This window comes from Lolium rigidum, chromosome 4 (assembly GCF_022539505.1).
Source record: "Lolium rigidum isolate FL_2022 chromosome 4, APGP_CSIRO_Lrig_0.1, whole genome shotgun sequence".
Taxonomy (NCBI): domain Eukaryota; kingdom Viridiplantae; phylum Streptophyta; class Magnoliopsida; order Poales; family Poaceae; genus Lolium; species Lolium rigidum.
In genome coordinates this window covers 264,314,952-264,331,228 of record NC_061511.1, presented here as the reverse complement: position 1 = coordinate 264,331,228, position 16,277 = coordinate 264,314,952, and the positions used below count along the sequence as shown (strand labels likewise).

The 16,277-nt window shown below is 47.1% G+C and overlaps 1 protein-coding gene across 1 annotated transcript; it reads right to left on the bottom strand.

Moving 5' to 3' along the window:
- Positions 1-2,296: 2,296 nt before the first annotated feature.
- Positions 2,297-5,232, bottom strand: LOC124648713. Its single transcript, XM_047188429.1, has 3 exons — positions 3,969-5,232; positions 3,221-3,296; positions 2,297-2,405 (listed from the first exon to the last, which is right to left on the bottom strand). Exons 1-2 carry the CDS (start codon positions 5,230-5,232, stop codon positions 3,232-3,234), a joined length of 1,329 nt encoding a protein of 442 aa, XP_047044385.1. The 3' UTR covers positions 2,297-2,405; positions 3,221-3,231.
- Positions 5,233-16,277: the final 11,045 nt, after the last annotated feature.

The following is a 16,277-nucleotide window of genomic DNA, read 5'->3' as shown; positions in this document are numbered from 1 at the left end:
CCTACACAATGAATGGTGTTTGTCATCCAACAAGAGAGTGTAGAGAAAGTAGTATTTGTTTATTCAGTTATGTGATCAATGTTGAGAGTGTCCACTAGTGAAAGTATGATTCCTAGGCCTTGTTTCCAAATACTGCAATCATCGTTTATTTACTGTTTTAGTGCGTCTTTACTTCCTGCAATATTACTACCATCAACTGCACGCCAGCAAGCTATTTTCTGGCGCCGTTACTACTGCTCATATTCATTCATATCACTTGTATTTCACTATCTCTTCGCCGAACTAGTGCACCTATACATCTGACAAGTGTATTGGGTGTGTTGGGGACACAAGAGACTTCTTGTATCGTGATTGCAGGGTTGCTTGAGAGGGATATCTTTGACCTCTTCCTCCCTGAGTTCGATAAACCTTGGGTGATCCACTTAAGGGAAAACTTGTTGTTGTTCTACAAACCTCTGCTCTTGGAGGCCCAACACTGTCTACAGGAAAAGAAGCGTGAGTAGACATCAGGGGGACGGTGAAGGACCGGGGTGAAAGCCCTGCCCGGTGTCTTCCGGTGCGGACCACGGAGGCGCCGCTTCCTTCTTGAAGGCGTGGTCTTTGGTCCCAATTGTGCCTTTCCTCTCCGCTAGTGCCAGGGAAAACCCTATGTCCAGTCCATTGGGCAAGGCGACGGCGCCACGGCGTCGTTCTCTTCTTGAAGACGTTGTCGAGGCTACTTGGGGAGAGGCCGATGTGTAAATGGAGGCTGGGCAATGTGATGCGCTGCCGGTGTTGGCTGCTGGCCAGGGCATGGGGCTCCGAGGCGCTATGTACGACGCGGTGGATGCAACCTAGTCACCTGCTTCTCCAAGTCCGAAGGATCCTGCCTTCTCCTCGCCGACTCTTCTAGGCTCATGAGGGGAGGTATGTTGGTCCGGACTGTCTCGGAGTCGCGATCGTGCTATGGTGGTGTCTCGCTTGGTTCGTGACGCGGTTCGGTGGCTCCGTGCTCCATCTCCTCACCTCCTTTGGTAGGATGTTGGGGGCGAGTCGTTCTCATCGGGTTGTTTGTAGATGGGGTGTTGTAAGCCGCTTGGCTATGTATCGTCCGTCGGCCTCTTTTTCTATGTGATTGATAAGTCTTCCAGGACGTATTCTCGAAAAAAAAACCATCACCATTATATTCCCTGGTCACCTCCAAAGCATCGGACTCCACCTAAACTGCATTAAAACTCAAGTGGTTTACCAGGTTTAGGCCGTCCCTCATGGCCATCGCTTCTGCCATCAAGGCCAATTCAACATGGGGTAAATAAGAACAACATCCAGCCAGGAATCTGCCCTATTTGTCTCTTATGACCGATGCAGTTGCACCTGCCTGAACATCACTATGGAAAGCAGCATCCACATTCAATATCATTACACAAAGATCACGAAATATGGCTTCCCATAAGAGAATTAAACATGTGGATGTATCGACCTTTTTTTCCTCCATGAAGGTGAGCAATTCTTGCAAGTAAACAGAGAGTGAGTGGTAAAGATCACTACATCACTACGTGGTGTTTTACCTGAGTGCTTCTACTGAATTTGTCCTTGTGTAAATTGGGAGACGGAACCACTCCCATTTGAACTGGGCAATAGCCAGGTGTTAAATCATTCACTGCCCGAGCATATATTATGTTATGATTTCTTTTACGGTAATTGCGGATTGTTCCAATCTTTATAGTGATGATAAATTAGCATACAATCTTGACGTTATAAATTATAGTTTCCCTTGATAAGGTATTACCAGTAGCATCACCAACCTCTGGTTTTACGCAGTCATCAGGATTCACATGTACTGTCTAATTTGCAACAAGTTCGATCAGGCAGCTGGGAAGGTTGCTTCCCAGGAAAATGGTGAGCAACAGATGAGCAGCATGCATCTATCATCACACATGGTAGCAAAATTGAGTTCTAATCGTTCTTAATTTAACTAAGTTACATGAGCAATATACCATCAATTGGCACGAAAACATACATTATTCAGGGCAGCAAATACTAACACTGCATCAGAACAGATCATCACTTAAGCATGGATGTGATACGCACAGAACCCTAAAATAAGATTTCTCACAAGAGTAAACACGTTCAAGCATCAACCTTTCCTTAATAATACATGTGTAGCTAGTAAGAACAACATCTAGGATGTTCTGTGATGGTAGTCGCATGCTGATTTAATTTAGCAATTCTACCGGAATGTTCTGCTGCGAACCGACAGTCTAAAAGATCTCCCAGATTTCCCGAAAAATAAGATACAGTAAGATGACTGCAAAGCTCCCCCAAACCATGACTTCTCCAGATTTTTCCTAAAATGAGAGTTCAGTAAGCTACCACCATCAGCTTCGTAATTAATTAGACACCAGCATCTGTTAGTTTTAAGGAACCTGAAAACAAAAGTATAAACATTAGGGATATTTCAATAAACAGCCAAGAGAATGAGTGATATGCAAATACAGCAAAACAAAATTCAGTGAACGGAAACGCTCATATACTGAGTATCTGGATAACACGTTTATTTTTTACCCAAGACTTGACTGCAGCAACAAATATTGCATCATGACAATTGTTCAGTTTCAAGCTTTAACCAGTTGGTCTAACACAGTTTCAGGCTTTAATCAGTGGGTCATAACATTTCAGGAAAAGGGAAGACAATCTGACAATGGCCATCATGATGAAAGGACTAGATATCCTTCAGTTCTAATACAGTGGTCACCAGATGAACCAGGCTAGTCATTCTTTGAGCCTGCTAGTTCAGAAACTCCTAATGCACGTGCATGGGAGTTCATGCACCAACCGATAATTTTTTGGCATCCTAACAAGTTGATGCCAGTGCCACAAGAATATGAATAGAAGAACAAGTTCAGATATCACATCTTAACAATCATAACCATACTATGGATTGACTATTAGAATTCTTGAGTTCCAGCGAATATTACTAGTTGCATTGAAACACCAACTAGAACACAACCAAAAACATTGTTTAAGGATAGCAATGTGATTGACAATACACACAAAACAAGTTGAAATAGTTGTAGTAAAAGGCAAAAATATGCACTAAGACTGTAAGAGATACTTGTAACAACAATGCACGAGCATCCTAAAAATGTCAATGGACGATATATAATGAACAATGGATCAATAAAGAAGCATCATCTAGAAAAAAAAATGACGAGAGATTCAGTAGCTGGTAAATTGGAACCTGCATCTCTTCTACGGGGTGTCTGAGCGAACCAGAACGTTAGCCAAAGTCTTGGTTTTTTCGGCATCCTTCTTGCCTAGACAAGGTTAATTTGATCGACGCATAAGAATATAAATAGCAGCAATAAGAAGATCAACACACCAGAATTTACATCACTATAGGTTTTTGTGCATCACATAAAAGAATTAAGGCGGCAAAGAAAATGATAGTTAGAGCAGAGAGCAGGTTCTGAAGAATTCAGCACAGTGTACCCATATGCAATATCAACAACAGTAATTAGAGAAAGATAATACTTGTACAGTGTAGATGAATTACTCAAAGGATACAACATTTTTTAATTAACTTCTAAAACTAAACTATAGAGATATGAAAATGGAAATAAAATGTAGAACATACAGTGTAAACATGTTGTGCTACAGAGAGATGTAAATAGGATCATTTATATGTTTTGGATAGAACTGATACATTTTATTCCTTGATTCCAAGTTTACAACTTATGGAATGATATACTAGTGGACAAGATCAATGCATCCCCAATTGGTACCAAACACAGGATATTGCTACTATTTTGTAGAGACGAGCATACTCGACTATTCCCACATTATGATCAACAAATCCAACCCCTAAGATACACATAACAAATTATGTCGAAGTTGATCCACAAAGCAAATCAGATCATGCACTTATGCATCAAAAGCTGAAACAAAATCTGAAAATTGTGTAATCCAGCAGTTGAAGTATGTCATACCTGCAGAAGGGATCCGGCTGGATCCAAGCCACGGTGGAAGAACACAGGGTATGCAGTCGAAGTTTGTTTTGTACAGGTAACTCCCGGTCACCTCCTTGATGTTCATGTCCACGACGACAATGTGCTTGTCAACCTTGAGGTACACGACACTGGCGTTAAGTGGATCAAGAAGTGCAATTCGTGGCGTCATCCCCTCCTTCAAGGGTAGCCACGAGTAGCCTCCATCCGCCCACAGTTTGCTGAGCGCCACCCGGTGCTCCAGCGTCCAGCCGCTGCCATCGTCGTCGAGTGCAAATGAACTGAGAAGATATGGTTCCTTCGTAGAGACCTCGACGTACCTCAGCCGCCCTTCGCTGACACCCACGCGCCGGTACCTACTCCACAAAACCTTGCCACCGTCCTCATCGTCGTCAGATGGCGCATAGCCCAGGAAATGCATGCTGACACGCTCACGGGTGGGCGCGCCTGGAGGCAGCACGCTTCCCCTCGGCAGCTCGACGAAGGAGAGCTCCGGCCGGTCGCTGAACGGGTCGACGGAGATTGCTCCCCAGGTCTGGTCGACCCACCAGAGGCGACCGCGGAACGCAAGCACCTCGTGGTGTATCTCCATTCGCCGCGCAGACGGGAGTTGGCACCGCGAAACCGTCACGGTCTCCCACTTGCCCGTCTCCGAGAGGAACCGGAGCATCAGGTTCCCTTCCGGCAGCTCGGCGACGGCGAACCTGTCAGGCGGCCCGTGCCCGCGGTCGGCCTGGGTGACGAGGCCCATGTGGACGTCGAAGAGCGGGCCCGCGTCGCGGTCGAGCTTGGCCACACGGGGCGGGAGGCGGGACATCTGGTTGGTGACGGGGTTGAGGACGAAGCGCGTGACGTTGGGGACGTGGTCGGGGTCGAAGCCGTCGGGCGGCAGCCGCAGCGGAAGGTCGCCCTGCCTGGCGACGATGCGGGCCGTGAGGCGCATCTGCGCGAAGACGAGGAGGAGGAGGCCGTCGCCGCTCGCGGCGCAGACGACGCCGCCGCGCGCTTCGACGACGTCGCTGTCGGGGTCGGGGAGGGGCGCGGTCTTGACGAGGTGGTCCGGGACGTACACTTCGGAGATGCGCGGTGGCTCGACGAGCCGGACCTGCGGGCTCGGCGCCTCGACGGGACACGCGTTGTGGCGCATCATGGCCCACGGAATCCGCACGCCCGCCGTGGTGTGGGAGTGGCGGAGGCTGCCGGAGACGGCGGCGGGGAGGCCGAGGAAACGGCGGCGGAGGAGCATCGCCTTGTCCTGACGCTGCGCGTGTACGCCGTGGTGGAGGATTTCGTGGTCTGGTGGACTGGTGGTGGGGAAAGCAGACTCGATTCAGATGGACTAGGTGCAGGACGAGAGGAAAGGATTTTTTTTTCCCAGGATATTCTTATGGAGTAATGGGAGAGCTCAGAGCTATCCGGGTCCCGGCTGTCGGTGAGACTGGTCCATTGCGGGCTGGCGGCCTGGTGCATGGAATGGCTTCCGCATTTGGTGGACACTAGAGACTTCTGCTGATGTCACCACTTTCCCGCCAAAATTGACACGCAGTGGTGCCGGGCGTCCTAACTTTATTTTGTAAGATGGTTGAGCTTTTAAAATTGTAAAATAATCGCTCTGCAAAAATGTTCTAATTACCCTAAACAAATAAAAAACAGTTCTAAAATCTGACAACTCATCAATTACATGAGGATCTTACAGAAGACCGTTCCATTGTTCAGAGTCGAAACTCATCAGCTGTCAATTTGCAAAAGAGCCAAGAGAGAGCCATTAGTAGCCACAAAATAACCAATTTATTTTACTGAATAACGTGAATTCATAGATAAGATGAGTTAATTAAATAAGATTGCTCGTACAATAATTATTACACAGAGCTGCCTAAAGATGACTTGAATAACATTGCTCATACAAGAATCATGGATACACATGTTCTGTCGCGAAATGTGATCATCGCCCATGGAATCCACATTGAGTTTTAACCTTCTTGCTTACACTCAAGCTACAAGAGCATTAGGTATCAATCAGCACAAATTCTCAGGCCATCAATTACCACAAAAGTGGGGAGAGGGGTTCTCTTTGTCTCAACCCTCCCTGGCGCGGGATTGGCACCCCGGCCACACCATTCAATAGAACCCTCGACGAAGAAGTGCTAAGCAAAATAGTGAACCAATCATGAAACTTTGGCGGGAACCCATGGCACATAAGAAGCTACGGTATATTCTCATCTTACGGAGTCGAAAGCTTGGTGTATGTCAAGCTTGAAAAGAGGGTGGGGATCTTGCTCTTGTGAAGCCTACGAGCGAGGTTGCGGAAATACATAAAGTTGTCAAGTATGCTTTTTTTTATGAAAGCACTTTGGGCGCTTGGAGACAAGATAGTTCATGCGTGGGGAAAGCCTAAGGGCAATCATTTTGGCAATAATCTCGGCGAAGGCATGAGTCAAACTAATAGGCATGTAGTCACCAATATCTTCGCCCCTCCCCCTCCTTTTTTTTGGCAAAAGAACAATATTGGCGGAGTTAAGCCATTGGAAATGGCCCACTTGAAGATTGTTGAATTTATTAATGGAGCTCATGACATCAACCTTTGTGATCTCCCAACATCTTTTAGAAACCATCAGGTCCGGGTGCCTTGTTGGAGGGCATTCGATTTATTGCACTTCACACTTCCTCCTCCAAAAAAGAGGCATCTATTCCATCCATGGCCATATTGCCCAATTGGAGGCTCTCCCAATTAAGGTCTTTTGTTCTTTGAACCCCTCTCCCCGTAGCCGAAGCAAAATGTTCATGAACAAATTTCTCCTTGCGCTCGTGCTCGGTGATCCAACCACCATTGTGCTTAAGTTGTTGAATCCAATTCTTCCTTCTTCTTGCATTCCTCCTCCGAAAAAGGGGCATCAATTCCATCCATGGCCATTTTGCCCAATTGAAGGCTCTCCCAATTAAGGTCTATCGTTAATGGAACCCCTATCCGCATAAACGAAGCAAAAAATGTTCATTTTTTGCCGTAAGCTCGTGCTCGTTGACCCAACCACTATTGTGCTTAGGTCGTTGAATCTGGCACTCATTTCTTCTTGCATTCACCCTTAGGTGGATTTTTTTTGTGTTGGCGTCTCCCTCCTTGATGCTAGTAATCCTTGCGCTTTGCTTTTTTCCTAGCCCTCTCAGTGATCGCGAGGCTAATGACTCTTCTTTTTTAGACTAGCGCTAAGGCTACGCTCCTTCGGGGATAGATGACAGTTTTGGAGAAAAGACCTTGGCTCCATCTTTTGAGGCATTTAGCCGTTTGCTTGAGCTTGTGGAAAAGGTTTTGGAAGGGCTCATGGTGCCATGAAGGCTCACTCCAAGCTTGAGAAACAATGTCATTGAAGCCCGGAATGCTAGCCCAAAAGTTCTCAAACTTGAAACTATGCGGCCTCCTCGGACCACTATCATTTGCAAGAAGACATGGGCAATGGTCGGATAAGGCAAAAGAGAGCGTTGATTACGTGCGAGTGAAAGTGGATGTCTCACTCAGCGTTGCAAAAAAGGAGGCAAATTTGAGATTTAATCCTTCTTACCAAACTAAAATTACAAGAACAATATATCATCAGTCAGCAAAAAAGCATATATCACTCAGGCCCCAAATGCTACATCGATAACATACGCAGACATCCATAAATAAGGTTTCTCAAGAGTAAACATGTCGAAGCAGCAATCTTTCCCTAGGAATGCATTGCCTGCTAGCTAGAAACGCAACGTACACGATATCCTGTGAAGGTCCTTACATGCTGGTTTAATTTCAAACTTACAGGATTGTTCTGCTGTGAACCCATAGTAAGAAAATTTCCCATATTACCCCCTCAAAACGAGATAAAGTACGTAAAGCAAAATCCCACCAAACAAAGAGTTCTCCAGATTTTCCCCAAGTTCAGTAAGCTACCATGATCGACTTCCTGATTGATTAGAGACCAGCATCTGTTAGTTTTGATAAACCTGAAAGAGAAAATAAGAAACTTACACATAAGCATATGCAGTATGCAGGCCAAGCAAATGAGTGATATGGGAAAACAGCAAAACAAAACTCAGTAAACATAGATGCTACTATGGTCCATCATTGTGTATTTCTAAAACTGAAATAAAATAGTGAAATATCATCTGGATAACACAGTTATATTTTCTATCCAAGACTTGATCGTAGCAGAAAATTACACCACGATCAATTTTAAGAAAGATCAATCTTCAGTTTCAGGCTTCAGTCATTTGGTCATAAAATTTCAGGAAAAGGAAAGAAAATGTTCATCATGGTGACAAGGCTATATACATTCGTGTTCTTATACAGTGGTCACCAAATGAACAAGGCCAGGCATCCTTTGTGCCTGAGGCGCTGCGAAGCAACAAACGTTAATTTTTATTAGCAGCCGGGCAAGTTGTTTCCAAAAGGATGTGATTGTAAGAACAAGTTAAGGTAGCACACAATAATCATTCTACAGAGCGAATATGTTACTAGCCTTGAGTCCTTGTAAATACTAGTTGCATTAAAAGACCAACCAGAACAGAACCAACAAGAAGCTTGTAGTATTAAGGAAACCAGTTGAAAATAATTGCCATAATTGGAAAAAATATGCACATCATTTTTTTTCAATCCATAAACTGCATGGATTGAGTAAGATATACTTGTATCAAGAATGCAGAATTCTAAAAATATGAATGGATGAGATACACCAATAGATCAATCAAGAAGCATTAGCTAAAATAGAGTGAAGAGAGATTCGTTAGCTGGTAAATTGGTACCTTTGTCTCTTCTATGGGATGTCTGAGCAAACCAGAACGTCTGCCAAAAGTCTTGTTTTTTGCAGTGTCCTTCTTGCCTGAAAAGGGTAGTTCAGTTTACAATAATTTCAACAGCAGCAACAATACCACAAGAAATAATTTCAACAGTATAGGTTCATGTGCACCGTGTACAAAAATCAAGGTAGCAAAACAATGATAGTGAGAGCAGGTTCTCAAGAATTCAGTAGTGTACCCATAGGGGATAGCACAACAATAAGCAGAGGAAGATAACAGCTGAGTAGTGTAGAGGAGTTACTGAAAGGATACAACACATTTAAATCCTTAATTTACCTTCTAAAGCAAAATTATAGAGATATGGAAACATAATGTAGAACATACAGTGTACTAAAACCTTGCAAAATTTCTGTTGAAAAGCTAAATCGCTTACAACACCGTGTATATGTTTCAAAGAAATTCTTTACGACCTGGACAACAGGTAGAAATGACAAGGGGTTGGGTGTTTCAAACCAAGGAAAGGTTTGGGATTGAGAACTCAAGGTCCTAGGTACTTGCAACGTTTTTGACCCAGGAAAAGAACAGGAACAGAGGTGTGAAAATAATTAGTCCTTCAATACAACTTATGAAATGATACTGCAAGTGGCTAATATCAATTTGAACGCCAAGATCAGGAACAGAACTGGGATTATATTGGTACGGTTAATGCATTTTAGTCCTTGATTACATCTTACGGAACAATATCCTAGTGACAAACATAGATGAATCACCAATTGTTACAGAACACATGACATATAATTAATTGGTAGTAAACACAGGATATCTAGTCATATTCTCATGTAGAGACATGCACTATGTCTATTGGATTATCCCCAGCAAATCCAACCACTAGGATACAGAAAACAAATACTGCATGCCGAAGATGATCCACAACGCAGCACATGCATCTAAAACTGAAACAAAAATTGAGAAGTATGCACTCTAGCTATTGGACGAGCAAGTCAGTACCTGCAGAAGGGATCCGGCTCGATCCAAGCCACGGTGGAAGAACACATGGTATACTGTCGGAGTTGCCTGTATACAGAGAAGGCCCAATCACCTCCTTCATGTTCATGTCCAGGACGATAAGGTGTTGATCAACCGTGAGGTACACGACAGTGCTGTTGAGTGGGTCGAGAAGGCCAACTTGTGGCGCCCTCCCCTCCTTTAGTGGTAGCCATGGGTAGCCTCGATCCGCCCAGAGCCTGGTGAGCGCCAGCCGGTGCTCCAGCGTCCAGCCGGTGCATTCCTCATCGAGCACAAAGGAACTGAGCACGAATGGTTCCTTTGGAGAGACCTCGACATACCGCAGCCGCCCCTCGCTGACACCCACCCGCCGGAACCTGGCGGGCACCTGGTTCCACGGCACGTCCTTAGAGTGCTGTGCGCCATCTGGCAGCACGCTGCCCCTCGGCAGCTCGGTGAAGGAGAGCTCCGGCGGATCGCAGAACGGGTCGGCGGAGGCCACGCCCCAGGTCACGTCGACAAACCAGAGGCGGCCGCTGAACGACAGCGTCTCCTGGTTTACCACCATCTGGCGCGCAGAAGGCGGGGGTTGGCATGGCGATGGCGAGACCACGACGTTCTCCCACTCGTCTCTTTCGGAGAGGAACCGGAGCATGAGGTTGAGGTTCCCTTCCTCCGGCACGGCGACGGCGAACCTGTCAGGCGGCCCGTGGCCGCGATCGGCCTGGGTGAGCAGGCCCATGTAGCGGCCGTAGACCATCTTCGCCGCGGGGTTGCAGGCGATGTCCGGGAGGCGGGAGAGCTGGCGCGTGAGAGGGTTGAGGACGAAGCGCGTGATGTCGGGGAAGCGGGTGAGGTCGTACCGGCCGATACGACGGCGGGCGAACGCCTCGGCCCAGTGCTCTCGGGCGCCATGCTTGACGAAGCGCAGGTCCGTGCAGAGGAGGAAGAGGAGGCCGTCGCCGCTCGAGGCGCAGACCTCGCCGACGACGTGCTGCGCGAGGTTGCTGCCGGGGCCCGGGAGGGGCGCGGTCTTGACGAGGTGCATCGGGACGCACAGGTCGGAGGCGCGCGGCGGCTGGGCGAGGCGCACGTACGCGCTCTGCGCTCCGGAGTCCAACGAGACGAGGCGGGTCATCATGCTCCACGGGGGATGCGAGGCGGCGGTGGTGGTGAAGGAACGGCGGAGGCCGCCGGAGACGGCGGCGGAGAGGCGTAGGAGCGGCATCTCGCTGTCCTGACCCGGATCGCTGGTTGTGCAGACTGCAGCCGGGGATTTTCTTGTCTTGGTGGTGGGGAAAGCAGAGTGCTTTTTGTGTTTTGAGAATTAAAGCAGAGTGAGCCAGGTTTACATGGACTAGGTGCACGCAGCATGCATGCTGGGGTTGGCAGGACGAAAAGCATTGTCTGGTTGTTCCACAGGGTATTGTACTGCGAGAGCTTTTTGGGCCTACAAGTCAGTCAGAAAGCCTGCGGCGTGGTGCATGGACCTAGTTCTGCGTTCTGAGTGGAAGGATTAGTTAGCTGCAAAAGCTGAGGACACCGCCGTGAACGTTTGAACAGCTGTTTCCCATTGGCTGTGCTTCTGACGTCACAGTTTTCCCGCCAAAATGGTTCATGGGCTGGTGCTGGGCCCTCAAGAACATGAAGTCTCAGAGCAGAACGCGCCATTGTTCAAACAAACTCAACAGGTTTTCCTAAAATAATAAACTTATCATCAGATATTGAACTTACATAGTGAAACAATCATCAATTTTCCACAGTTGTCACACACAGTAGTGGATGGGTAAGCAGATGAGATCCCAGAATAATAATTATCATAAGAGAATCAAACAGAGATCTCTACATATAGGACTTCTCATAACAGAATTAAGCATCCGGACACTTTTCCCACGAAATGATAATGATTGTCTTGCAAGAGAACACATAGTGTATGGTGTTCTCTGCCGCTCATTACATGCAGATTGAACATAGTGATTCGGACTCAAAGTCAGCAGCGATTCCCAGAGTCCCCAGAAACAACATGATAACTCCATCAGCGCATAACTCCAACAAACCTAAACATCTCCAAATATTCCCCAAAATGAGAGCACGGTAAACTAGCATAATCAGCTTCCTACTTGATCAGAAGATTTGAATCTGTGAGTTTTAAGAGAGAAAGGAAACATTAGTGGGTTTTGAATAAACATACGAACATAGTTAATAATATGAAAAAATAACCAAAAGTATCTGACCAAACAGGAAGGCTTCTTCAGTCCATCTATGTCTGTTTATTTTTCTATACATTCTTTATTGCAGCAGAAAATTGCCCCCATTCGCACTTGCTAATAAATAGCTAGTTGGCTTCACTTTAAGGCTTCATCAGTTGTTGATAATATTTTAGGAAAAACAAACATAGTTTACATGCTGATGAAGTGACCATAGGTGCCCTTCAGGCTCTTATACATTATTTGGTAACGCAATGGTCAGAACAATGAATATAAGTACTCATCATTCTTCACACTCATATACCTCTTAATCCTATGGTTTGATCAATGTGGTTTTGTACTTAATCAAGCCTGCTAGTTTAGAAAGTACTAATACACATGGATGAAGATCCATGCTAAAATACCAACTGATAAATTCAGCAGTATGGCAAGTTGCTCAAAGGAAAATTCCTCATCAACATGGCAGTATGATAATATCAACAGTCTGAAACTGTCGAATGTAACTGGTTTTCAGTCCCAACAAATATTTCTAGTTCCAAGAAAACACTGAGTAGAACTCAATCAGAGACAATTAGGTATTGACTATTGAGGAAGTTGATATATTGACCACAGAGAGAACCAGTTGAAAATAGTTATAGCTGGCTTCACATGCACAACGCTGTTCTTCTAAGTTATAAAGTGCACGGATTAGGTAAGACATATATGGTAAGAAGAATGCAGCATCCTAGACATGTGAATGGATGATATACAACCAAAATGCATTAACAAAGAAGCATTAGCTAAGAGAAAGTACCCAGAGGGATTCAACTGGTACCCTTCAGGTCTTCGGGTGCCTGTCTGAACGAACCAGAACATCTGCCAGAGTCTTTCTTTTTGTGACATCATTCTTGCCTAAAAAGGGTTCATTTGATCAGTGTACAAGATTTCGAACAACAGGCACAACACTAGCAACAAAGAGTATATGAAATATAGATTTCTCTGCGATGCATACTAGACCTAGCGCGAAAAAAAAAATGACGCACAGAGCAAGGTTATCAAAAATTCAGAACATCGAACATATATAGGTTATAATCAGAGGGATACATTGTTTTGAAGAGAACACTTGAGTAGTCAGTCTAAAAAGTAGTGTATATGAGTGATTAAATTGGTACAAAAATACTTAAATCCTTAAGGAACGTCTTAAAACCAAATTAAAGAGAGATGGAAATAATAAGTGGAGCATGTAATGTAAATTAGAAATTCATAAACAGCAGATAACTCTAAACATGCTTTAAACTGGAAATTCTGCCTTCCAGAAATCACTAAAGGAGGATGCTGTACTTAGCTGCGGTAGCAGTCCACTAGACCACTACAGATAAGGAGCATAAGATAGCCATGGATTAATTATTACAAATTACGATTAAAACTACTGCCAAAGATATATCAGATTCATCCCAGGAAAATCCCCGCAGTAATGAACTCCCTTTGATAAATAGTACCAGAAAAAGATGTACAATTTCATAACTGAGAATATGCATGACCATTATAGCACTAGGACTAACCTAAGGTACATTGTACCATGACAGCAAACACAGCCTACAAAATTGCAGTTTAAAAGCTTAACCACTCATACTTACCACATAAATGTTTCAAGATAGTAATTTGTAATGACAGCAAACATATATAGATTACAAAAGTTGCAGTTTAAAAGCTTAACCCCTCATACAACCGCGTAAATGTTTCAAGATAGTAATTTACAATGACCAAGGGAATGCAAACATGATTAGAAAACCAGTATGTTGAATGCCAGAAGAAACATATGGAGAAACTGCAGACATGCTCAAGAACACAACCAATGCGGTACACAAGGGACCAAACATGGCTGAAAGTAAACATATATAGGAGTCTCATCAATATAGAACTCATATGCCCTTAGAAATGATTTCAAATTAGCAACTATCTAGAGAGAAATGTGTCACCTGGAATCAGGCTTGATCCGAGAAATGAGGGGAGCACACATGGCAGAAGGAAACTGGACTCGCACTTTCTTGGATGAATGCCACGACCTAACTCCACTGAGTCAATCAGGCTCTTCCTGCGCAAGTCCGCGCTAATACAGAATCCTTCGTCCACGGGCACGGTAAGATACAGTGAGTCGACGCTGAGTGGACCAATAGCAGCAATGGAAGGCGTCGCCTTGGCTGCGAAATGGATAGTTCTCCACGACACCTGGTGCTCCAGAACCCAGCGCCCACTCTGGTCGTCCAGCGTGAACGAATTAATCTGGAACGGATCCTCCTGACGAACTTCCACAAACCGCAGCCTCCCTTCGCTTACCCCCATGCGGCGGTGCTTGACAAGCTGCCACATCTCTTCCTCGCCCTGTTGGTCGGGAAGCATGAAGTCTCCTGGCAGCTCGACGGGGCAGAGCTCAGGCCGGTCGCTGAACGGGTCGACGCAGACGGCGCCCCAGCTCACGTCCACCCACCAGAGCCGCCCCCCGTAGTCCAGTACCTCGTGATTCATGTGCATCCGGCGCCCAGGCGGCAGCGGGGACGGCAGCACCAGCTCGTCCCACTCCTGTCTCTGACGACAACCGGCGCAACAGGAACCGCTGCCCACCGTCGAGCAGGCTGAGCTGCGCGGCGGCGTACCTCTTGGGCGGCCCGCGCCCCGCGCCGTCGGCCTGGGTGAGGAGACCCGTGACGGCGGAGAAGGCGTCCTCCGTGCCGTCGAAGTCAGGGAGGCGGACCATCTCGCCGGTGATGGGGTTGCAGACGAAGCGCGCGAGCCGCATCGGGTCGTAGAAGGAGCGCGCGAACACCTGGTCGAGCACCTCGAAAGGGACGGGGGTAGGTGGCTGGTGCTCGAACATCCTCCAGGCGTTGGCGCGGTTCCTGTAGGTGCCGAACAGGAGGAGGCCGTCGGCGCTGGCGGCGAGGACGCCGCTGCCGAAGACGTTGATGAAGTTGCGGTCGGTGCTGGGCGGACGGGGCGAGGAGGCGCCCTGCTTGGGGTCAGCGGCGTCGCTGCTGAAGAAGTTGACGGGGTCGCGGTCGGTGTTGTCCGGGAAGGGTTCCAGACCGATGGCATGCCTGGGGATGGTGAGGTGGGAGACGAGCGGGGGCGGGGCAAGGGAGAGGGACGCGCCGCGCGCGGACTCCTCCGCCGTGGAGATCCGGTAGATCATCGCCCAGGCGGGGCGCGAAGCGGCGGTGGAGAGAGAGCGGCGGAGGAGGCCGTGGAGGCGGCGGAGCGGGAGCAACATCTGGGCGGAGGTGGTGGATTTGGTGAGGTAGCAAGGCGAGGGGGAGAGGGTTTTCGTGGAAAATGGAGAAGCCGAGCACGAGTGGCCTGGTGGTCTTTGCACCTAGTCTGTGAAACAAAGCATCACCCTAATAACACTACGGATACAAACAATCAAAAAATAAAAAAATAAACTAAGAAATAAAAGTCTCGTTACAGTAATACATCCATTACCAAGACAACATCTAAAAAACAGACTTCAAAAACGACGCCTTCAAGAAGTGAACAATCCTCTAACATCGTTGTCGCCCGATCAAAGATCTTAAGTTTTCACCCTGAAGATAGTCCCCGCTCTCAAAACTGTCATTACCAGACACAACCAGTTAAGGCCAGACCTTGGATTTTCACCTTAAAAGGTAGGACTCTGAACTTCACCTGTGTTGTCGCCCCCACTTTCATACCGCAGCTGTGAAGCCCGGAACACCAAGCAAGTCCCTCAACGACGCGGAGACTTGAACCTCCCTTAGCTAGTCGACCTCTCATCAGGTCTTCATGAAATTCTCTTCTTCCGACTTTCATCATGGATCCATAGTCATTTGATGTCAACAGAAAAAAAGAGTTTTGCGCCGCTCCCAATAGAATCAAACGGTCGGAATAAAAGCATGGGTGCGCGCGATCGAATACCACCCGATCCAGCAAACTACAGACAAAAGATGCGCTGATGCATTTGCCGGCGGAGCCTTCCGGAACTCAATACTCTGGCTAGATGAAAAAGATCAGCATCCAGTAGGTCTTCATCTTCGCAGAAGAAGAACCCTAGGACCACCACCTTCAAACCCGAGGCAGACGAACAGGCCCCCACGCCGCCATCCGCTGACCAACGATGACGAAGGAGAATTCGGTGGACGACGGAAGCCGCAACCACACCATCCTCGCCTCGCACATCGCCGCCCCCTTCCTCGCGCCGCCAGCAGAAGCCGACGATGGATCTCGACGGGCACAAGATCCAACAGCCGCCACCACCATCCATCGCCGGAGGCCGTGGAGGAGGAGCCGCCGCCGCACATCCAGGGATGCCACCCTAGACGCGGAG

Bases quoted from the DNA above. Each gene is read 5' to 3' on its own strand.
- LOC124648713 (XM_047188429.1), bottom strand. From the start codon at position 5,232: ATGCTCCTCCGCCGCCGTTTCCTCGGCCTCCCCGCCGCCGTCTCCGGC. The intron at 3,297-3,968 runs GTATGACATACT...AACCTTGTCTAG, and splicing joins CAGCCGGATCCCTTCTGCAG to GCAAGAAGGATGCCGAAAAA.